The 24,888-nt window shown below is 50.9% G+C and overlaps 1 protein-coding gene across 1 annotated transcript in view; it reads right to left on the reverse strand.

The window, feature by feature from the left end:
- PTAR1 (protein prenyltransferase alpha subunit repeat containing 1) overlaps positions 1 to 24,888 on the reverse strand; it is a 203,472-nt gene that overhangs the window by 93,281 nt on the left and 85,303 nt on the right. Inside the window, exon 4 of the mRNA XM_078675749.1 lies at positions 23,021 to 23,125. Coding sequence (XP_078531875.1) covers positions 23,021 to 23,125 — 105 coding nt within the window. The remainder of the gene's footprint in view (positions 1 to 23,020; positions 23,126 to 24,888) is intronic.

Raw genomic sequence — 24,888 nt, forward strand, 5'->3', positions numbered from 1 at the left:
CAGAGTAGGTGACAAAGGATGACCATGTAGCGTTGTTTTTTGTTTCAGTGGGTGCTATGCAGAGGTTTGGAGTAGGGGCTTGCGTCAATGATGAGATCGCTCTTTATGTTGTCAGTTTTTTGGATAAAGAAAGCAGAGAAGTCTTCACAGGAGGGAGCCTCGCGCGTATTGCTGAGTGGCTGGGGTTTTCCTTGCATTGTGTTCTGATTAGCTCAAACAATTTTCTCGGACGGTTTTTCGCTTGGTCGAGCTGGAGGCTGAAGAAAACTGTTTTTGAGCGTTTAATTTTCCTGAAGTAGGCGTTTCTCTTTTTCTTCAATGTTCTTAGGTGCAGTGCAGAGGGAGCTGATCTCCAGGTGCGCTCTGCCATTCGCATGGCTCGTCTGTCCTCATTGAGACTCCCGTCGTACCATGGATTGGAGATTTTAGTGGAGACTCTTTTTAGTTGCATAGGTGCAGCCTCATTGATTATTGAGGTCATTGCGCTGAGATAGTGGTCAGTCAAGGATTGAACGTCCGTAGTGCCGGTAGGGGGAAGTAGGAGATTGCAACTGTTAGGGGGTAAAGAGTTTGGGTTGAGTTTTTGCAGGTCTCTTTTCCAGGTTCTGGGCTTGGCGGATTGAGCCGGGTTAAATTTGACTTTTTCATTGATGAAGAATGTGACAATATGATGATCTGACCAGTCACAGGGTTGGATAGATTCGAGTTGGATAGAGTCTTCTTTGGAAGGTCGAGGATAGAGCCTTTCTCGTGGGTCGGGCTGTTGCATATTTGGGTGAGGTCAAGGGCATTGAGGAAAATTTTAAGACTTTTTACCACTGCGTCATTGTGATCGTTCCAGTGGAGGTTGAAGTCACCGAGGTATATTTGGGTGAGCTGCCGTCCGGAATTCGTTGAGATCATAGCCATGATTTGTTGGGAGAAGATGGGGTTGTCCCCGGGTGGGTGGTAGATGCCGTGAAGAGAGCATATCGGTTTGCCCTCACTGATAATATCGAGGCAGATGTATTCATAGGAAGTTGGGGAGGGTACGGAGGGGGAGGTGATTTTTAGCACAGAGAGGTTGTTCCTGTAAATGCATGCGATTCCACCGCCTATTTTGCCGGACCTGTCAAGTCTAATGATGTGGTAGTTTGGAGGAACCAGAATGTCCATTATAGGTGTAGAAGATTCGGTTAGCCAGGTTTCAGTCATGATGATTAGGTCAAGGTCCAGTGTTAAGATAAGTTTTAAATGTCATCAGCCAATTTTGCTAATTAGAACAGGTAGAATGTTAATTTCATTTGTGCTTTTGGCTGTAGTGCAGGTTTATCTCAGAAAAGCTGTAAACCTATTAAACTGTGCACTCACAAACCTATGATCATCCGTCCAAAGCAAACACCTCATCCCAATGCAGTGTAAAACTCTACCGGTTTATCTGTGGGTTCCACACAAGAAAACTGGCAATATCAGTTCTCCATCACATAGCATTCGCCAGCCTGAGAAGGAATGTCCCAATTATGCACACAAACTTTTCACTGGCTCGAGACAAGGCACTGGGGTTGGGGAGGTTCGAGGGTACCGTTAGAAGTCATGAAGTTGAACAGATAACAACAGGCTGGAGCCCTTCATTGCCTCTCACTCCAGCTCGGCATAGCATACAGCGCTCAGTAAGCTTCTCAGGAACAACAAGTACTGGCAAACGCAACAAGTTTCGCCAATGTGAGATCTATTGGCTTTATTCAAATGGAGTGGCATTGTGTGGAGTGGAGAGGCATCGTGAGGCACAAAGTGATATGGAGTGGCATTGTGGGTAGTAGATTGACACTGTGTGGCTTTGAGTTGCACCGTGTGGTGTGGAGTGGCTTTGAGTAGCGTGGAGTGGCACTGTGTGGAGTGGAGTGGCATTACGTAGCATGGAGTGGCACTGTGTAAAGTGGAGTGACATTGCTTGGAGTTATTTTATGTTATAGTGATTTATAAAGCGCCAGGGCCTTCCCAGTACAGGCATAACAGAACAAAGCAGGTCCAGCAGGATTTGAATAGCCATGCCCTTCGCTGCTTATGGAAACTATCAATAGAAGTGCAAAGCTAGGAAGGCAGAGAGCTCCAGTTTAGGCCCAAGATATTTGAAAGAGCGCCCTCCTTTTCTTGCCAGATAGATTTGTGGAATCACCGCTAAGTTCTGATTACACAAGTGTAAAAGGTCTCTATGGCAGCATGTATGCACTAGAATCCTTAAATGTTGGGATCCAGTCTGAGTTATCGCTTTGTACATAAAGCTTAGCGTTTCAACTTAATACGCTTAGCAATAGTAAGCCAATGCCTTTCTAAAGCTGCGCAGAAACGGAAACATGGCTTGGAACATGACAAACTAGACCAGCTGTAACAGTCTGAATAATCTGAAGCCTCTTTAGAGATGTCTTAGAAGCCCCGAAGTGAAGCACGTTGCCATAGTCTAGACAAAAGATAAGTGATTGGACACCCACTATGTGAGTCGAAATAGGGAGGAGCCAAAGTATCTTCTTCAGGCATCTGAGAAGACCGAAAAAGCCACCTGAGAACCTATTTTTTTTATAGTCCATCAAAAGCTTGCTACACAGCCAAGATGCAAGATTGTTAACAGCCTGTTTCAGAGTAAGAAGTAGCCTTAGCTCTTCTGGCCACCATGGAGTAGAGTGGTATTGTGTAGAGTGGAATGGCACTGTGTGGCATATAGTGGTACTGAGTGACGTGAAGTTGCACCGAGTAGTGTGGAATGTCACTGAGTGGAGTCAAGTTGTATACTGCAAAGCTTTACAGTAACTTGTCAGGGACAGTAAGAGCTATATAAACAACATTACAATGGAGTAGAGTGAAGTTGCATTGAGTGGAGTGGCATTGTGTACGGTGAAATGGCATTGTCTGGCACTGTGGAATGGAATGGCATTGTGTGGTATGGAGTGGCATTGTATGGTGTGGAGCGGCATAGAGTGGCACTGTGTGCCATAAATTGGCCCTGAGTGACGTGGAGTGGCCCTGAGTGACGTGGAGTGGCACTGTGTGGAATGACATTTGGGAGTGGTATCGAGTGGAGAAGCACTGAGTGGAGTGGCATTGTGTGGCATGGAGTGACATTGAGAGGAGTGGAATGGCACTGAGTGGAGTGCCGTACAGTGGAGTGACATACTGCAAAGTGCTTCAACACCTTGTCGGGGGCAGTAAGCGCTAAATCAATACAACGGAGTAGGGTAGAGTGGCACTAATTGGAGTGAAGTGGAGAAGAGTGGAATTGAGTGGTGTGGCACTGAGTGGAGTTTAATGCTGCAAAACGCTTCAACACCTCGTCAGGAGTGTAAGAGCTATATAAATAAAATTACATTTGAGAACAGTGGCAATGTGTTGTGTGGAGTGGCACTGTGTGGCATGAAGTGGCATTGTGCAGAGTGTAGTGGCATGGCATTCTGCGGAGTAGAGTGGCACTGTGTGGTATGAAAAGTTGCCTGAGTTACCACTGAATTGCCCTATAGCACACTTTAAATCCTTAGCTATATAAATGGAATAGAATACACTGTTACCATTTATCACGACCTACGCTATGTTATGTTAAACTTTATTTGATTAGAGCACGTACACCAGGTTGGTTTCTTGGCGCTGTCCTTAAGATGTTAGACTAAGGTGTTACTAAGGTGTTACTAGTATGACTGTTTAAATAACCAAGTTGACCTAAGATCTATGTAATCATCAGATGTCTTTGATAATAATGCACAAGCTTGTTAGAACTGGTTTGTTAACAGATAGATTATTTTTAGACTAAGAGGGGCTGGTGGGCAAGGGAGCAATATATATCGTACTGGTCGGCATTAAGGACATGGAGCCAGGTGGCAGCAGTGATATGGAGCTACAATGAAAATGAAAAAAGCAGAAAGCGAGAAGGGGTGGGCGGGAGGGGGGAGAAGCTAAAAGGGAGAAGGGGTGGGCGGGAGGGGGAAGAAGCTAAAAGGGAGAAGGGGTGGGCAGGAGGGGGAAGAAGCTAAAAGGGAGAAGGGGTGGGCGGGAGGGGGAAGAAGCTAAAAGGGAGAAGGGGTGGGCGGGGGTTGGAAGAAGCTAAAAGGGAGAAGGGGTGGGCAGGAGGGGGAAGAAGCTAAAAGGGAGATGGGGTGGGCAGGAGGGGGGAAGAAGCTAAAATGGAGAAGGGGTGGGAGGGAGGGGGAAGAAGCAAAAGGGAAGCAGGGGTGGGAGGGAGTGGGAAGGGTGTGGGCGAGAGGGGGAATAAGCAACAGGGAGAAGGGGTGGGAGGGAGGAGGAAGAAGCAACAGGGAGCAGGGGTGGGAGGGAGTGGGGAAGAAGCAACAGGGAGAAGGGGTGGGAGGAGGGGGGAAGAAGCAACAGGGAGAAGGGGTGGGAGGGAGGGGGGGAAGAAGCAACAGGGAGAAGGGGTGGGAGGGAGGGGGGAACAAGCAACTGAGAGAAGGGGTGGGAGGGAGGGGGGAAGAAGCAACGGGTAGAAGGGGTGGGAGGGAGGGGGAACAAGCACTGGGGAGAAGGGGTGAGAGGGAGGGGGAACAAGCAACGGGGAGAAGGGGTGGAAGGGGGAACAAGCAACGGGGAGAAGGGGTGGGAGGGAGGGGGAACAAGCAACGGGGAGAAGGGGTGGGAGGGAGGGGGAACAAGCAACGGGGAGAAGGGGTGGGAGGGAAGGGGAACAAGCAACGGGGAGAAGGGGTGGGAGGGAGGGGGAACAAGCAACGGGGAGAAGGGGTGGGAGGGAGGGGGAACAAGCAACGGGGAGAAGGGGTGGGAGGGAGGGGGAACAAGCAACGGGGAGAAGGGGTGGGAGGGAGGGGGAACAAGCAACGGGGAGAAGGGGTGGGAGGGAGGGGGAACAAGCAACGGGGAGAAGGGGTGGGAGGGAGGGGGAACAAGCAACGGGGAGAAGGGGTGGGAGGGAGGGGGAACAAGCAACGGGGAGAAGGGGTGGGAGGGAGGGGGAACAAGCAACGAGGAGAAGGGGTGGGAGGGAGGGGGAACAAGCAACGAGGAGAAGGGGTGGGAGGGAGGGGGAACAAGCAACGAGGAGAAGGGGTGGGAGGGAGGGGGAACAAGCAACGAGGAGAAGGGGTGGGAGGGAGGGGGAACAAGCAACTGGGAGAAGGGGTGGGAGGGAGGGGGAACAAGCAACTGGGAGAAGGGGGGGGAGGGAGGGGGAACAAGCAACTGGGAGAAGGGGTGGGAGGGAGGGGGAACAAGCAACTGGGAGAAGGGGTGGGAGGGAGGGGGAACAAGCAACTGGGAGAAGGGGTGGGAGGGAGGGGGAACAAGCAACTGGGAGAAGGGGTGGGAGGGAGGGGGAACAAGCAACTGGGAGAAGGGGTGGGAGGGAGGGGGAACAAGCAACTGGGAGAAGGGGTGGGAGGGAGGGGGAACAAGCAACTGGGAGAAGGGGTGGGTGGGAGGGGGAACAAGCAACGGGGAGAAGGGGTGGGTGGGAGGGGGAACAAGCAACGGGGAGAAGGGGTGGGTGGGAGGGGGAACAAGCAACGGGGAGAAGGGGTGGGTGGGAGGGGGAACAAGCAACGGGGAGAAGGGGTGGGTGGGAGGGGGAACAAGCAACGGGGAGAAGGGGTGGGTGGGAGGGGGAACAAGCAACGGGGAGAAGGGGTGGGTGGGAGGGGGAACAAGCAACGGGGAGAAGGGGTGGGTGGGAGGGTGCAACAAGCAACGAACAAGCAACGGGGAGAAGGGGTGGGTGGGAGGGGGAACAAGCAACGGGGAGAAGGGGTGGGTGGGAGGGTGCAACAAGCAACGGGGAGAAGGGGTGGGTGGGAGGGTGCAACAAGCAACGGGGAGAAGGGGTGGGTGGGAGGGTGCAACAAGCAACGGGGAGAAGGGGTGGGTGGGAGGGTGCAACAAGCAACGGGGAGAAGGGGAACAAGCGAAGGGGTGGGTGGGAGGGGGAACAAGCAAAGGGGAGAAGGGGTGGGTGGGAGGGGGAACAAGCAAAGGGGAGAAGGGGTGGGTGGGAGGGGGAACAAGCAAAGGGGTGAAGGGGTGGGTGGGAGGGGGAACAAGCAAAGGGGAGAAGGGGTGGGTGGGAGGGGGAACAAGCAAAGGGGAGAAGGGGTGGGTGGGAGGGGGAACAAGCAAAGGGGAGAAGGGGTGGGTGGGAGGGGGAACAAGCAACGGGGAGAAGGGGTGGGTGGGAGGGAACAAGCAACGGGGAGAAGGGGTGGGTGGGAGGGAACAAGCAACGGGGAGAAGGGGTGGGTGGGAGGGAACAAGCAACGGGGAGAAGGGGAGGGTGGGAGGGAACAAGCAACGGGGAGAAGGGGAGGGTGGGAGGGAACAAGCAACGGGGAGAAGGGGAGGGTGGGAGGGAACAAGCAACAGGGAGAAGGGGTGGGTGGGAGGGGGAACAAGCAACAGGGAGAAGGGGTGGGTGGGAGGGGGAACAAGCAACGGGGAGAAGGGGTGGGTGGGAGGGGGAACAAGCAACGGGGAGAAGGGGTGGGTGGGAGGGGGAACAAGCAACGGGGAGAAGGGGTGGGTGGGAGGGGGAACAAGCAACAGGGAGAAGGGGTGGGTGGGAGGGGGAACAAGCAACAGGGAGAAGGGGTGGGTGGGAGGGGGAACAAGCAACAGGGAGAAGGGGTGGGTGGGAGGGGGAACAAGCAACAGGGAGAAGGGGTGGGTGGGAGGGGGAACAAGCAACAGGGAGAAGGGGTGGGTAGGAGGGGGAACAAGCAACGGGGTGAAGGGGTGGGAGGGGGAACAAGCAACGAGGAGAAGGGGTGGGAGGGGGAACAAGCAACGGGGAGAAAGGGTGGGAGGGGGAACAAGCAACGGGGAGAAGGGGTGGGAGGGAGGGGGAATAAGCAACAGGGAGAAGGGGTGGGAGGGAGGAGGAAGAAGCAACAGGGAGCAGGGGTGGGAGGGAGTGGGGAAGAAGCAACAGGGAGAAGGGGTGAGAGGGAGGGGGGGAAGAAGCAAAAGGGAGAAGGGGTGGGAGGGAGGGGGGGAAGAAGCAACAGGGAGAAGGGGTGGGTGGGAGGGGGGGAAGAAGCAACAGGGAGAAGGGGTGGGTGGGAGGGGGGGAAGAAGCAACAGGGAGAAGGGGTGGGTGGGAGGGGGGGAAGAAGCAACAGGGAGAAGGGGTGGGTGGGAGGGGGGGAAGAAGCAACAGGGAGAAGGGGTGGGTGGGAGGGGGGGAAGAAGCAACAGGGAGAAGGGGTGGGTGGGAGGGGGGGAAGAAGCAACAGGGAGAAGGGGTGGGAGGGAGGGGGGAACAAGCAACTGAGAGAAGGGGTGGGAGGGAGGGGGGAACAAGCAACGGGTAGAAGGGGTGGGAGGGAGGGGGAACAAGCACTGGGTAGAAGGGGTGAGAGGGAGGGGGAACAAGCACTGGGTAGAAGGGGTGAGAGGGAGGGGGAACAAGCAACGGGGAGAAGGGGTGGAAGGGGGAACAAGCAACGGGGAGAAGGGGTGGGAGGAAGGGGGAACAAGCAACGGGGAGAAGGGGTGGGAGGGAGGGGGAACAAGCAACGGGGAGAAGGGGTGGGAGGGAGGGGGAACAAGCAACGGGGAGAAGGGGTGGGAGGGAGGGGGAACAAGCAACGGGGAGAAGGGGTGGGAGGGAGGGGGAACAAGCAACGGGGAGAAGGGGTGGGAGGGAGGGGGAACAAGCAACGGGGAGAAGGGGTGGGAGGGAGGGGAACAAGCAACGGGGAGAAGGGGTGGGAGGGAGGGGAACAAGCAACGGGGAGAAGGGGTGGGAGGGAGGGGAACAAGCAACGGGGAGAAGGGGTGGGTAGGAGGGGGAACAAGCAACGGGGTGAAGGGGTGGGAGGGGGAACAAGCAACGAGGAGAAGGGGTGGGAGGGGGAACAAGCAACGGGGAGAAAGGGTGGGAGGGGGAACAAGCAACGGGGAGAAGCGGTGGGAGGGGGAACAAGCAACGGGGAGAAGGGGTGGGAGGGAGGGGGAATAAGCAACAGGGAGAAGGGGTGGGAGGGAGGAGGAAGAAGCAACAGGGAGCAGGGGTGGGAGGGAGTGGGGAAGAAGCAACAGGGAGAAGGGGTGAGAGGGAGGGGGGGAAGAAGCAAAAGGGAGAAGGGGTGGGAGGGAGGGGGGGAAGAAGCAACAGGGAGAAGGGGTGGGTGGGAGGGGGGGAAGAAGCAACAGGGAGAAGGGGTGGGTGGGAGGGGGGAAGAAGCAACAGGGAGAAGGGGTGGGTGGGAGGGGGGGAAGAAGCAACAGGGAGAAGGGGTGGGTGGGAGGGGGGGAAGAAGCAACAGGGAGAAGGGGTGGGAGGGAGGGGGGAACAAGCAACTGAGAGAAGGGGTGGGAGGGAGGGGGGAACAAGCAACGGGTAGAAGGGGTGGGAGGGAGGGGGAACAAGCACTGGGTAGAAGGGGTGAGAGGGAGGGGGAACAAGCACTGGGTAGAAGGGGTGAGAGGGAGGGGGAACAAGCAACGGGGAGAAGGGGTGGAAGGGGGAACAAGCAACGGGGAGAAGGGGTGGGAGGGAGGGGGAACAAGCAACGGGGAGAAGGGGTGGGAGGGAGGGGGAACAAGCAACGGGGAGAAGGGGTGGGAGGGAGGGGGAACAAGCAACGGGGAGAAGGGGTGGGAGGGAGGGGGAACAAGCAACGGGGAGAAGGGGTGGGAGGGAGGGGAACAAGCAACGGGGAGAAGGGGTGGGAGGGAGGGGAACAAGCAACGGGGAGAAGGGGTGGGAGGGAGGGGAACAAGCAACGGGGAGAAGGGGTGGGAGGGAGGGGAACAAGCAACGGGGAGAAGGGGTGGGAGGGAGGGGAACAAGCAACGGGGAGAAGGGGTGGGAGGGAAGGGGAACAAGCAACGGGGAGAAGGGGTGGGAGGGAGGGGGAACAAGCAACGGGGAGAAGGGGTGGGAGGGAGGGGGAACAAGCAACGGGGAGAAGGGGTGGGAGGGAGGGGGAACAAGCAACGGGGAGAAGGGGTGGGAGGGAGGGGAAACAAGCAACGAGGAGAAGGGGTGGGAGGGAGGGGGAACAAGCAACGAGGAGAAGGGGTGGGAGGGAGGGGGAACAAGCAACGAGGAGAAGGGGTGGGAGGGAGGGGGAACAAGCAACGAGGAGAAGGGGTGGGAGAGAGGGGGAACAAGCAACGAGGAGAAGGGGTGGGAGTGGGGAAGAAGCAACAGGGAGAAGGGGTGGGAGGAGGGGGGAAGAAGCAACAGGGAGAAGGGGTGGGAGGGAGGGGGGGAAGAAGCAACAGGGAGAAGGGGTGGGAGGGAGGGGGGAAGAAGCAACAGGGAGAAGGGGTGGGTAGGAGGGGGAACAAGCAACGGGGAGAAGGGGTGGGTAGGAGGGGGAACAAGCAACGAGGAGAAGGGGTGGAGGGGGAACAAGCAACGGGGAGAAAGGGTGGGAGGGGGAACAAGCAACGGGGAGAAGGGGTGGGAGGGGGAACAAGCAACGGGGAGAAGGGGTGGGAGGGAGGGGGAATAAGCAATGGGGAGAAGGGGTGGGAGGGAAGGGGAAGAAGCAACGGGGAGAAGGGGTTGGAGGGAGGGGGAAGAAGCAACGGGGAGAAGGGGTGGGTGGGAGGGGGAACAAGCAACGGGGAGAAGGGGTGGGTGGGAGGGGGAACAAGCAACGGGGAGAAGGGGTGGGTGGGAGGGGGAACAAGCAACGGGGAGAAGGGGTGGGTGGGAGGGGGAACAAGCAACGGGGAGAAGGGGTGGGTAGGAGGGGGAACAAGCAACGGGGAGAAGGGGTGGGAGGGGGAACAAGCAACGGGGAGAAGGGGTGGGAGGGGGAACAAGCAACGGGGAGAAGGGGTGGGAGGGGGGAACAAGCAACGAGGAGAAGGGGTGGGAGGGGGAACAAGCAACAGGGAGAAGGGGTGGGAGGGAGGGGGAATAAGCAATGGGGAGAAGGGGTGGGAGGGAAGGGGAAGAAGCAACGGGGAGAAGGGGTTGGAGGGAGGGGGAAGAAGCAACGGGGAGAAGGGGTGGGAGTGAGGGGGACAAAGCAACAGGGAGAAAGGGTGGGAGGGAAGGGGAAGAAGCTACAGGGAGAAGGGGTGGGAGGGGGAAGAAGCAACGGGGAGAAAGGGTGGGAGGGAGGGGAAGGAAGCAGCAACGGGGAGAAGGGGAAGACACAACAGGGAAAAGGGGCAGGAGGGAGGGGGAAGACCTCCGACCCTTGGTCTAGGTCCACTCTCTCCCCCCAGCTCTGCTGTGCCGTCTCCTGCCTCCAGACCCCGACTTCCTCCTTGGGAGGTTCGAGGCTCCTGACCCTGCTGCCTCCTCCAACTGGGATCAGACTGCCTGCAACCAAGATAACCTTCCTAATTTTTTCTCTGTTGTGCCACTGTTATTGTGCCCATCTGTTTCTTTTTCTAATTCCACCACTGTTTTTATTTTCTCATGCCTGCCTGTTCCTTTCGCTGCTGCCCCTCCCCCCAGAATTCCCTCGCTCTCGCCTTCCCTCCCTCCTACCTCCCCTACTTAATGGTAGCCCCTGCGTGGTCGCACTACTGGCACGCCAAAGGCAGGCCCGTCTGCAACCCAACCGTGGCTAGCGCCAGGAACCCTGAACCTCCCACTACCCATCGTTATGTCACCACCACACTCCTCGCACTCAACCCTGGAAGACTTAGAGAAGGCCAAAAGGCCTCAACAAACACGACCCATGGCCAGTTCTCCTGCCTTCACTGCTGCCAGACCCTCACCGCCACCCAGGCCTCCAACACCGCCGACGCCAACACCGGCGACACCCTAAAATACATCCTCCTCAATGTACGCTCCGTACACAAACACGCCATGTAAATCTGGAACCTACTCGACTCTGTCTCGCCCGACATCGCCTTCTTCACAGAGACCAGGACCAATGCATCCTATGCCCACGACATCAGCACCACCATCCCAGAAGGATACAAGATTGAGGGGAAAGACCGCCCCAACCACCCAGGAGGGGGCCTCGCCATAGCCCACAAGAGCACCCTCCAGTTCACCACCTCCAGCGAAACCTTCCCTCCGCTGAACACCTGCACTTCCAGATCCAGACCACCCCCAATGCCACACTCTGAGGAACCCTCGTCTATAGACCCCCCGGCCCCCGAACACACTTCGCCACCACCATCATCAACTTCATCGCACCCCATGCCATCGGCTCAAAAAACTACATACTCATTGGAGACCTGAACTTCCACCTCGACAACCCCAGCGACCCAAACTCCACTATCCTTTGTGACAACCTCGCCAGCATTGGACTTAAACAACTCCCACCGCCATGGACCAACCACCACTGCGTACACTTCGCCATCAACAAACCCAAGGCACCCAAACCAGCCCAACGCCCATCACGAAGGAACTGGAGCAAGGTTACCGACGAGCAACTTAACTCCACCCTCACCCGAGACAACCACACCTGGGCACCTGACGCAAACGACGCAGCCAGAGAACTCCACACCCTGATGACCAACTGCGCAGACTAGCTCGCCAAGCTACGCAACCCCGACAGACAACGCCCCAGGAAAGCCGCCTGGTTCACCACCGCTCTCCAAGAAGCCAGACGCACCTGCAGACACCTGGAGAAGAACTGGAGAAACACCAAGACAACCGAAAACCACACCACCTACAAGGACACCATGACGGACTACCACAACCAGATCAGAGCCACAAAGAGGAACTTCATCCACAACAAAATCCAGGCCAACTCCACCAACACCAAGTAACTTTTCAGTGTCATTCAAGAATTCACCAACTCACACAGCGAAGCCACCGACATCACCCTATCTCAAGACCTCTGCGACAAGTTTGGAACCTATTTCCACCTCAAGATCAAAAACCCCTACGACAACTTCATCGACCATCCACCTGCCCCCCAGAAACACCAGCCAGCCCACTATCTCCAACTGGACACCGATCAAGGCCGGAGACACCGCCTTGAGCCTGAAAAGCATCCACTCAGGGGCCCCACCGGCCCCTGCCCCCTCACATCTATCATAGAGCCGCGGTCGCCATCGCACCCGAACTACAATGCACCATCAACACCACCTTCAAAACAGGCCCCTTCCCAGACGACGGGAAGTGCGCAGAAGTCAGACCCCTGCTCAAGAAGCCCACAGCTGACCCCACCGACCTCAAGAACTATCGGCCCATCTCGCTCCTCCCCTTCACAGCCAAAGTTGCACAGAAAACAGTCAACAGGAAACTGACGCGATTCATTGAAGTGAACGCTGTCCTCGACCCATCCCAATCCGGATTCCGAAGCAACCACACCACAGAGACCGCCCTACTCGCCGCCACAGATGACATCCACACCCTCTTGGACCAAGGCCACTTCGCAGCCCTCATCCTACTAGACCTATCAGTGGCCTTCAACACTGTCTCCCACCACACACTAGTCGCCAGACTAAACGATGCAGGCATACAAGGAACAGCCCTGGACTGGATCCTATCAGGCCTCACCGGAAGAAGCCAAAGTATCAGACTCCCACCCTTCCTCTCCGACTCCACGTAAATCACCTGCGGAGTCCCACAGGGTTCATCACTGAGCCCCACCCTCTTCAACATCAAATGGCCGCCCCCACAGACATCGTCCGACAACACAGCCTCAACATTGTATCCTACGCCGACGACACCCAGCTCATCCTCTCCCTCACCAAAGACCCCACCAATGCCAAATTCAATTTCCAGAAAGGAATGCAAGACGTCACAGTCTTGATGACCAACAGCTGCCTGAAACTCAACGCCGAGAAGACAGAAGTCCTTGGCACCACCCCTTCTGCATGGGACAGCACCTGGTGGCCAACCGCCCTCGGAAGCCCACCTACCCCCTGAGACCACGCCAAGAACCTCGGCATCGTACTTGACTCCTCACTCACAATGAACCGACAAGTCATCGCTGACACCTCCAGCTTCTTCAACACCCTCCGCAAGACCTTCAAGTGGATCCCCCCCGTGAGCCAAGGAAGACATTCACCCACGAACTCTTCACCAGCAGACCGGACTATGGAAACGCACTCTACGCAGGCTTCAACAAGTCCCTACTCTGCAAACTCCAGACAACACAGAACACCGCCACCAGACTCGTCCTCGGCATCCCCCGACACGAACACATCAGTCAACACCTACGAAGTCTACACTGGCTCTCCGTGGAGAAAAGAGAAACTTTCAAAATCCTCACTCACGTCTACAAATCACTACACAACAACGGACCCAAATACCTCAACGAAAGAATCAACTTCCTCGTACCCAAAAGAAACCTCCGATCTTCCAACCTTGTACTAGCCGAAACGCTGCACATCCACAGAGCCAGAGCAGGCGAAAGATCCTTCTCTCACATTGCAGCCAAGACCTTTAATGAGCTACCGGCAGACATCAGAAGCGCCCCTCCCTCAACATCTTCAGGAAGACCCTCAAGACCTGGGTTTTCGGCTAAACAGATCTGCCGACCCCCCTCCCCCCTCTCCCGCGCCTTGAGACCTTCAAGGGTGAGTAGAATGCTTACAATTCCGATTGATTGATTGAAGAAGTAACGGGGAGAAGGGGTGGGTAGGAGGCTGAAGAAGTAAAGGGGAGAAGGGGTGGGTGGGAGGGTGAAGCAGCAATAGGGAGAAGGGGTAGGAGGGAGTGGGAAGAAGCAACAAGGAGAAGAAACAGTACCTCAATTACAGCACGAGTAGCGGACGGACACGAATTAAGATGAATGTATCTGTGCTTTGTCCATGTGCCACAGAAAGTATAGGAAGTGGAGCTCAGCACACACTGTCCAAATAGAAGACAGCATAGAAGAGTGACAATGTTGCCAACGAATCATAAGCAGTCAGCGGGCTCCAGGCCTTTTATAATAAACACTACCCCTTCTAACTGACTGAGCATGCACTATCAGTGGGTGAGATCCAGGGCTTTAAGTGGGCCGGGTCTCAAGGGGTCTGAGCACCGGCAGTTTTTTTAAGGGGGGCTCGAAACGGGTTTCTATCGGGCTCCGTTTTGAGCCCTGGCACAGGCGGTCCATTTTTTTCTCGGACTGCAGTGACAGCAGTTTGCTGTCACTGCAGTCCAGAAAAAAAGTGCTAGGGCTCAAAACAGCCCGATAGAGACCCGTTTCGAGACAGCAAGCACATCGATGTGCGCTGCCCACACTGCTCAATTCTCATTAGTGGAGATGTTACGGCATGATGTCATGCCAGGTGAGCGTTGTAGGGGAAGGGAAATCCTTTAAAGAGTCAATTTCTTTCTGGATTTCCCTTCTCTTTCTGAAACACAAGAGCAGCAACATTGTGGTGGAGTCACCAGGGATTTAATTGGAAGCTTTTTCAATATTGTATGTAACAAGCCATAGTTGCAGTTTTTTTTATCTTCGCAACTCATAACCATTGACAAAACCAATATCACATATCTGTATGCAATGACAGAAACAGCAAAATACAAGTCCGTGGCACACTATGCTAAACCCAGATTTTTAGCGTGTTTTAAAGCCACGCCCCTAATTACACTGGCCACGCCCCTTTGAGAGACCCCCTAGTTTTTTCATCCCACTTAAAGCCCTGGTGAGATCCAAAAAAAAGGAGTGCAGTCTCCATCCCCTTCATTCTGCTTGAGGTGAACAGGCCAAAGATCAAGTCACTGGCTGGTTTGCAAACCAGCAGGACAGGCACTTCCTTGTGCTGGGCATATGAGACCTGTTCATGAGCCGTTCGAAACGCATGGAGCTGGTCTCCCCTAAAAGGTCACCAATTTACTCCCCCTGTAGTACAGCAGCTCCAGCATACAACCTTGTTTAAGAATATTGCAGGCCTACAGGGGAAATGCAACATAAACACTGTTCACCTAGGTCTATTAAAAATATCAACAATTTCTTTTGCTTGGTATAAGTTTCAAATCAAATATGATTTTAACAAGAAAACACCAGCCAAGCACGAATGACACCTTCCCTGCCAAAAGTGTATTATATTTCTAAATGCCTCTAAATGCGTTTGCAGAAAGCTTCAGGGAGTCCAAGGCAAAAGGCCAAGTGTGTCTGAATATTCGGATACAGCAATAAATAAATGTGAATTCTGATACAATCGACAAAAAGAACGCATTCTACTAGTGCAAGGATAGTCAACTGTATGAAAATCGTTAATGTCTCTTTGGGTTTATTTAGTTCTCATGAATCTGGTGACCAATTGAATAGCTCAATTCAAACGTGTACAAAAAAAAACTAAAAGTCAGTCATATTTTAGACCCACCTATATTAATTCCTCTAACATATGCAAATCACACAATGTTTAAGTGACTGCTCAAATAAACAAACGTTACAAAAGGGGGTGGTGATGGATGGAACATCTGGACCAATCAAACACTCACACCCAGTCAAAAGATCTGGGTTTAATCCATCACCGTTCTTTAGCCCACTCTGCCACCCCAGTTCAGACATGGCTATATGCAAATCAGTCTGACCCTGTGCCTCATGGGAACAGTCCAGCCCGAACTGCCAAGCCATGCCTTCCCTGGACCGGAAACAAGCTTCCGAGGACCGGTTTCTGGCATTACAGCCGTCTTCAGCCCGGCTTGCTTGAATCCAGTGGCAAAGTGAGCAAGGGACTCACGTCTGAGCATACCCTGCCACACTTATGGCGGCCAAAAGCGGTACAAAAGGGGGTGGTGATGGACGGAGCATCTGAACCAATCAAACACTCACACCCAGTTAAAAGATCTAGGTTTAATCCATCACTGTTCTTTAGCCCACTCTGCCACCCCAGTTCAGACATGGCCATATGCAAATCAGTCTGACCCTGTGCCTCATAGGAACAGTCCAGCCCAAACTGCCAAGCCATGCCTTCCCTGGACCGGAAACAAGCTTCCGAGGACCGGTTTCTATCATTACAGCCGTCTTCAGCCCGGCTTGCTTGAATCCAGTGGCAAAGTGACCAAGGGACTCACGTCTGAGCATACCCTGCCACACTTATGGCGACCAAAGCGGTACAAAAGGGGGTGGTGATGGACGGAGCATCTGAACCAATCAAACACTCACACCCAGTCAAAAGATCTAGGTTTAATCCATCACGGTTCTTTAGCCCACAGCTAGAATTATTAGTAAATAGCCTTTTAATTGGCCATCATTGGACCTTCACTAACAAACACTGAATAGAGTAGCAAATATGGTTTAAGAAATGCTTTAAAAGCACCCAAAACATTTCAACTTAATTATGTTATATTCCCATGGGTTAATGTCACCTAATTCGATAGTACCACCTTTTTATGTGCCCATAAGAAGTCATCCTTCACTGAAACAGTGAAAAGTCAACCATGTGAGGTGTTCTTTCTGTTGTCTTTAACCTAGAAGAGAAATGCAGTTCTTTTGTATTCAAATGAAGCAGATACAGCAGATTCAGCAGAGCTGCTTCTTTAGGCAGGTGGTAGGAGTAATATATTTATATTTTAATCCTGACCCAAGCACACAAGAATAAAGTTGCACGCCTGCTCTGGAGTCAGCTTTAATAACCACAATCACATTTTTGTTCACGTATTGCATGCTCTGCTAATTTCACCACCCATTGATCTCCATGTGGCTTCTACAATATTTAAAAACATCTGAAGAGCTCCTTCTCAGAGAAAGAGTTGTAGTCCGCACCATAATCTGCTCTCGCAGTGTGAGGAGAATCCCAATGATGAAGCATGCCACCTCTGGTAGGTGAGGGATTTCATCCCAAAAAAGGAATACTTTTTTCAGCAGAGACAGAGCAAAGAAGGTCGGAATAGTGGTGGCTTAACCGATTTGAAAATGTGTCACCACCTTCGGCAGGAATGCTGCTTGAGTCCTGAGCAACAGTTTGTCTGGGGGCGAAAAAAGGTAGTATAAAAGACACTGGACCGATGCAGCTTGAAGTTCACTCACTCGGTGTACAAATGTTATCGCCACCAGAAAGACAGATTTTAAGGTGAGCATGTGCAACAAGCAACTATGCATTGGTTCGAAAGCGGGACACAAAGAAAGGTGAGGACTAAAGTCAAGTCCCACTGTGGCAATACAAATCGCATTGATGGAAACATATGCTGCAAACCTTTATAAACCGGATCACAACTGGTGATCTGAACACGGAGTGTAGGCCCGGCAAATGTAAAAATGCCGAAAGAGCTGCCAAGTAATCTTCTAATTGTGCCTAGAGCAAAGCCTTGCTAGGAACAAACAAAGCGAACAACAACACAGCCAATCGTTTTCCCTGCAAAAGGTCTAACTGCGGGGTATCACACCATGCCACAAACTTGTCCCAGTGCCCTGCATATACAGATTTCATGGTAGGGCGCCTGGTCGTTAGTATGACATCAACAACCTCGTGAGGGATATCAATAGAACTCAGCTGCTGCTCAAGCTCAACGTATGGAGGTGCAGATAGTGCAGGTTCAGGTGCAAGACCTTGCCCTGCTGCTGCAACAGGATGTCCTCCCGCAGGGTAAGCCTGGTCGGAGGGTAGATGCTCAGGCCCAAAAGTTCTGTGTACTACACTCTCCACACACAATCTAGTGCCACTAGGATAACTTGGGCCTGCCATTCTTAATTGTTTTCAGAACACTAAGCAGGAGAGATAGCAGCAGAAAAGCATTCAGGGGTCATGAGCTTAAATCTGGAGGGAGGGAGAGAGGGAGAGAGGGAGGGAGAGAGGGAGAGAGGGAGGGAGAGAGGGAGGGAGGGAGAGGGAGGGAGGGAAAGAGGGAGGGAGGGAAAGAGGGAGGGAGAGAGGGATTTCTTGGGAAACGCTAGCGTTCAAAAGTGCTGACAGAGCGTTCAATGGTGATGAACAGATCTAGCAAGGATTCTCCTTACTCTTTGAATATGCCCTGTGCCACCTCTGGATGTAATTGCCATTCTTGATCCACTATTCGCGTCGCCAACTGAGTTCAATGGCCCTGGCATTTAATGATCCCACAAGGTGGTGTACCACCTTAAAAATCTCTAATGAGCATGCCAGCTCTGGAGGCGCAGAGCTTCCTGGCACTGGACATTGTAACCTATCTTGCTTAGCTTGTTGTGGAAACACATTGTGGAGCTGTTGTCCGTGAGCACCTGCACCCCGCCCTCTTTGATGGCTGGCAGGCAAGCTTTCAACACCAATCGATCCAACAGCTCAAGCTAATGATGTGTAGGTAGGTCTCCAAAGAAGACCAGAGACCTCGGATCTCCACCTCTCACAGATTCCTCTGCTACCCCGCTTACAGAGTAGAGATGCATCTGTCACCATCACCATGTCTAGGTGGGATAGGGAGATGGGTCTGCCGCTGGCCCAACTGCAGATGAATAGCCGCCACTGCAGATATTCTGCAGTTCCCTCGGACAGCCTGGATGGAGTCCAATAGGTTGCCTTAGAGCTACGCCTATTAAGACTTCAGGTTCCACTAAGGTCGATATCTGCTTCGGGAGAGGTGCACCCAGCTCCCCTCTCCTCTTTAAATAAAACGTGGCACCAGGTGATGTGGTCCTCGAGGCCTGAATGGGCTCGGGAGGGGCGCAATTGTAGTTGTTCCAGGGATTGTTGTTGGGACACTCACCTGTTGGCTTATCTTAAGGGTCAAAGGTGCACAGGTGCAGCCTTGCTCCAAGTCTGTAAAGGGAGACCCCACTGAGAACTATGGAAGAGGCAGTAGGGGAGGCATGCATGGGGTGGTGGTGATGGGGACTGAGGTAGAGGGGCGAGGACTACCCTTTCCCTACGTTTCTTAGGTGCCAGCTCCATGTACATGGACGAAGAATTCCACTTGAAGGGGAGTCTCCTGGTGTTTGATGCCCTTGCAAGGGGCTGGTGCTCAACAGATGACGTGGGTTAACACCCTTGGCTGGAAGTTTGTCAGGCTCCGAAGCCTTTTGTCAGTACGGACTAGAACTTCCAGGCAGTGGCAGCTCGTGGCTGGCCATGTCTCGGCTCCTGTGCTCAAGATTCTGCCTTTGACATGGGATACATTTATGGGACACTGGCCTGGTGATAGGAGTCTCAGGGGCTAAAGCCATAATCACAATCCATGGCATGTTTTTTGTGCAAGGGCTAGTCTTCAGCACCAGGTCAACATTCTCCATGCCCTGGTCATCAGATTAGCTCAGACAGTTTCTGTGCTGGGGGATGACTGTTCTTGGGAAACAAGTTCTGGTAACTAGTAGATGTTCTAGAATGGTGTCTTAGAATCAGCTGAAGCACTCTGCAGTCAATGGAGACTGGGAGTCTCTTGGCGTTGATGAAGAAAAGAAAAGTCAGGAGTCAAGCAAAGGTGCCATTAAGCCTCTGAACGATCCCAGAAGTGAAATTGTTTCCTAGAGGAGGAAGACGAGGACTTGTCCTTTTAATGGTGTCTTATGTGCCTGCTGTGAGAGGACGTTTGGAGAACTGCTTGCTGTCTACCCGGAGACTTAGTGGAGGGACATATAAGCCTTGGCCAGAAACAACTTGGCCTTCCACTTCCGGATGGTCTTTTGGTGGTTGAAGGCACATAAATTGCATGCAAATAAAGGAAGGATTTTTTAGGGATATATACAATGCTGTCAGGCTTTAAATCACAACACTTTGCTGCTGACTTGACCTAGTCTGCTGAACAAGCTTTCTTGGTATTTAAAGAAATAGGTGAAACTGAAGAGGAGCTCTGGACACAAGCCGGTAAGGCGTGGAAAATGGGGAACTGACATCAGCACACCAAGCAGCACCCAACAGAGGCTTGTATGGTCACCTTAGGGCTGGGCAGAACAAAACCATGATTGGTGTCAGGTGCCACTTTCCGGTGGGAATGCAGAGCTACTGATAGAAGAAAAACTTTCTGGTTCTAGGATGGTGCCTTGGTATATTCTTAAGGTGAGGAATAGGCAGAAAGAAATATCTATCAGAAACGTCTATTGCCAGTTTCAAGTATAGGAGGGGTCTGACCTCCAGTTTCAGAACTTTCTTTCACACAACAATGTATCAAGAAAACATCCCACTGTCTTTTTCCTTCGAAAGAAATGGTTGAACTGTGGTTTCTGCAATAAGACGCGGACTTCTATTTGAAGACAGTCATGTTGGTAGAATAATATTTCTTTTGGACACAATGGCAGTAGTTTGTCTTGAACTACAAAGCATAGCTGTTTTACACAATTTGTATCCAACTGCCTTTTGCTGTTTTGTGCCACTCTCTAATGTGAATGGAGATGATTCACCCCTTAAAGGAATGGCTGACAGGAGATGTAGAAAAGGCGAATCAATTTTTCCCAGATGCAGGAAGCTTCCCTTTTTGCCAGTGACTCTTGTCTGCCATAGCTGTTGCCACTGATGAAGTGACTGCCTATTTTTCAGGTTAATGTTGCTACCAGTTGAAGGTCTTAGCCCTCAGATAAGAGCGCTTTTTCTTTTGAGACCTAGGAGATCTTTGATGGTTTATTTTCTTGCTAGCCCAATCACTTTCAAAGTTTCTGGTTCCATTCACACACAGCACATTTCATCATTTGTACCAAGAAAAAATTCGGACTTGCCAGTGAAAGAAAGGTGCTCAATTTCTACAAACTGACACTACAATTACCAAGTCCGGGTGAGAATATTCTCTCAAGAATGGAAAGTCCTTTATTTTATGTCTTAGATACCTTGTTGCTTTATAAAAAAAAAACTTCCCAATTGCTTTTTTAACAAGTACTGCAAACTTTCCACAGTGCAGGAAGCACAATGGCTGTGCCCGGGCGAAAACCAGGCCAAGAAAGGCACCTCAGAGAAAGTAAGAGGCAGGGCTGGAGTACCCATGTTAGATCTTCGTTTTTAGTGGTTTCTAATAGTGAAGTAATATTCTATACGTTTGTGGTAAGGTCATCATAGGTAACACACATCTACAAGTGTTTCTGGTACTAGGGACAGTGCTGCTACTTCCTTGATAGCTAATTTGTAACAGGAGCAAGCAGAGTAATAGCTTGATTGTGCTTGTGACAGAGGGCCGAATTCAAGGCAATGTGTTGGTCCGTTGGGGACCCTAAATTGGAGTGTGCAACCTCCCAAAACACACGTGGTTCTCTCTGACGGTGAGTGGCTTGGGGATTTGGAGCAAGGACACAGTCTCCTTCCCAGAATCCAAGACGACCCAAAATAGAAAGCCACTCAAACAGGCATTTAGCAGTGGGTTTCTGGCAGATTACGAGCAATAGAGTTGAGCCACATTTGAGGCTGATGCTCAGGGCGATATTATGCTCTTCCACCAGACAGCCCCTATTGCTGCTGCCGGACGCTGTGCCAACTCCATTGACCAAACTGTAGGCACCTCTGTGGCCTTCACATACATGACATTGTCCGCAGCAAGCCTCTCTGAAGCAAGCCTCTCCACAGCACTAATCCAAGGGACCGAGGATGGTCCTATTAGAGTCATTCAAGGCTGACTCCACCCGTTGCTTTTAATTCCTTATCAGCAAGCAAACACGTTTGGTGACCTCAAGCTTCATTCAGAATAGTTGACATGTATGAAAGGTGCTAGTGGCGACAGACAGTCAAAGCAACATGCTATAATGCAATACACTGCAATGGCAGAGTTATTTTTCAGACGGGATGAAAGTACCTGTTGGCAGTTATTCAACTTGCCATTTCAGTGAAAACTGTGCCCTCCTCTAGAACTATCATTGAGAATGTTTGCTCTCTTTTAGGCTGTGCCACAAGACTACAAAAAGTAAAATGCATGTTCTATACAGTTATTCAACTACCTTCCCTCTTGCTAGTTTTGCAGTACGACTAAAGAACAGAAAAACATGGGTATATGTGTTGACTTGCAGAGTAAGTATGCCCGTAAAAGCAAGATCAGTGGTGAAATTGAAAGAAATCCCATACATTCAACCATATATACGTTGTATCCCGAGCAAAATTAAAAGTGTAATAGGCAAATTAGTCCAAAAGAGACATTACAGTCTGCATGAGTGTTTATCTTCTTCTTTAATGTTCAAAACAGCATCCTTATGTGTCCTAGCCAACACATGTTTCGTCTATTTAGCAGTATATGCATACAGACTTCATCAGGGCAACACATGTAGTGAGATACTGGTATCACCGGTAACTACCAGTTACTAAAGGCGCGCTTTGACGTAAAATAATTTGTTCAAATGGAAATCCACATAAATTCAACACTCCAAACGTAAAAACTGTTAGTCCCCTCGTTAGGGAATGATCAGTCACGCAATCGAGTAAATTGCAGGTTCAAGTGAGAGTGACCACAAGAATTCGGCGTGAAGAAGATAAACACTCATGCGGACTGCAATGTCTCTTTTGGACTCATAATTTGCCTATTACACTTTTAATTTTGCTCGGGATACAACGTGTATATATTTGTTGATGTGGATTTGATAGACGTCATTTTTATCCCCAGAAGCAGCCCTATACGTTTCAAAATGACATACGACAATTGAGCGCAAGCCTATAACCTACTATCTACCGTTGTTTTTGCTCCATACATTCAACCACTTTGGCCCAAATGTAGTGCCTTAGCTATTCCTGAAGTCTTTGGTCTAGACTGAACGCCTGCATATATGATAGAAAATAAATCTAGGGTTCCCAATTGACGGAGGTCTCCATTAATCCCAAAGTGAATGCAGTGGTTTGATACATTTTCAAGTTAACAAGCTCAAGTCTCTTCTCCTACTTTCTTTTCAAGACATATGTACTGGTAGTGGGTACGGTGATCAACGCAAATATCAACTAATGTAATGATACCAGCCTTCCTAAGAACAGTTCCATTACGCTGAAACAAACCAAACAGGCCGCTGTGCAGCCAGTGTGATTTATGTATTATCTCAATAATGTGTGTATGGACGTTTCAATTACTTAAGGGAGAAAATGGACATAGCAGGAATATAGAATCCTATTCAACCAAAAGGACAGCGCGTGCAACATGCTACAATAAACATTCAATATCTCAGCAACATACTCAAAGTTCTTATAAGAGGGTGTCCTATAATTTAAAGAGAACATCATTTCTGTGAAGCAAGTGATCCAGTAAGGAAGCGTCACCAGAGGGCCTCTATATTTGGTGTGTAATTTCAGTATGGAAAAAAAAACAGCAGCATACAGTTATATTATTTAATGTAAACTCAAGCAAACCCAACCAGACCTGTGTATCCAAGTTTCTGGACTCTTTGGAAACTTTGTTAGAGCCAATTTCCCAAGATGCAAATCTTTGATTGGGTTTAAAGTCCCAGACTGGATCAATTCCTTCCTGTGTGAGAGACAAACAAAACACAAAGGTAAACATTTATTTATTCACTTATATCTGAAGCTCTCTTGCAATGGAGAAACATTTAAGTGTCAAAAATTATAGTTTCATAGCCGATTCTATGATAGGTTCTCTGTAGGTACATTGGTTCTGTATCTTGCACTTGCACCACATTAAGACTACAATCTTAAAGATTTGCAAAGAAACATTTACAGATCATCTTCTCTGCATTGCCTTCATTCATGTTAAAAGGATTATCACTTGGCACCAAGTCACCCACATGCAACATATTTGAGTCCTGGACTTTGTGTTTACAAATGACTGCCTTCAGATATTCGTTAATACCGAATACTACAACTTTATTTGATGAACAAAAAAACCTGCTCCTAATAATGAACGCCATAGTTATTCGTATTCCCTTTGATCAACGAATCACAGGAATGACAAAGTCAACAGTTTTGGCTTATCTACAGTGGAAAGGTTTTCTGAAACTTCAACACAACAGTTAGTTCAAAGAGAGCAGCAGTATCACAAGCACAAATACACCATGGATCATATGGATAGACATCACAGTTTGGAAGGTGTAACACCAATGTGGTTGCCCGGCGATCAAGCAGTGCTGCTAGTAGGAAAACAATTGAAAGAGGCTGACCCGCTTTGGGGAGGGGACGAAGAGGGCACTGGAAGTTTATATTACAGTACGAGTGTGTGCATCATCATTTTCGCACACCTCAAGTTGATGGGACAGAACGAAACCTCAAAATAACCCATTATAAACCACCAACACCAGTTGCGATTACTCAACATTGATACCTAATGAGTAAATGGAAAGGCCCTGCTTTTAGCAAGACTTTATGAGGATGTCAGCTTCTTTACACTGGTGCGCCCTCTTATGGCAGATATGCTGGTTAGGGGTAAAGGTTTTGTGGTTTGCAAATGGGCTTAGAACTCACGCCCTTTGGTTACTGAGTATTCAATGTAGCCACCCAAACAAGGGGTTGAGCGGAAAACTACATATGTCCCCTAATCTAGGAGACAACGGCTTGACAACTAATTAGATGCTGTAAAGAAGATCATATGCGTACAGCAGGCTGTTCTTTAACATTGTGAAGTCAGACATCTGCTGAGATCACAAGTTGATAGGAAGTTCACTTTTATTAATAGAGGAAACACATTCCTGCCAAACTAGTACACATGCAGAAAATCAGGATTAGGCTGCACATTTCTGGACCACTCAGCCCAGAAAGTGTGAGTTGTCCTGCGTGAGGAATGAGGTGGCATTGGGAGTTGAAATCTCAAAAGCGTCCATGACCTACTGCAGGAGTGCATCTCTTACCGGTTCAGCATCTTACCAGTCCATAGCCCCAAAATTGCATATCTTTCTGTTGGTCCACTTGATCTAGCAGCGGATGGAAAAACATGGCTTCTGTTCATCTCTAATTGTGCGGACACCACATTTCCAGTAAATGACTCATTTAACAAATCAGTGCAGTCTGGGTGTTGCAGTATCCATTTGCTTCAATTAGGCTAGTGCATGTGATAACAATAGTTTATAAGTGCAAGCAAGTGGCTGGACACATTTTGTCCTTAAAACATGAAGCAATTGGACAATCCTGGTAGCAGCAGCTCTTCTTTCAGAATGTAAACACAGAGAACGTGCTTGTGAACAGGAGTTCATGTAATCGCAAATTATTTCAAGTATCATGGTTTTATTATTGTACTGGCTACAGTTAGCCTGTAAGCAGGCTAAGTCAGACACCTAACTG

Source organism: Lissotriton helveticus, chromosome 2_1 (assembly GCF_964261635.1).
Source record: "Lissotriton helveticus chromosome 2_1, aLisHel1.1, whole genome shotgun sequence".
NCBI lineage: Eukaryota > Metazoa > Chordata > Amphibia > Caudata > Salamandridae > Lissotriton > Lissotriton helveticus.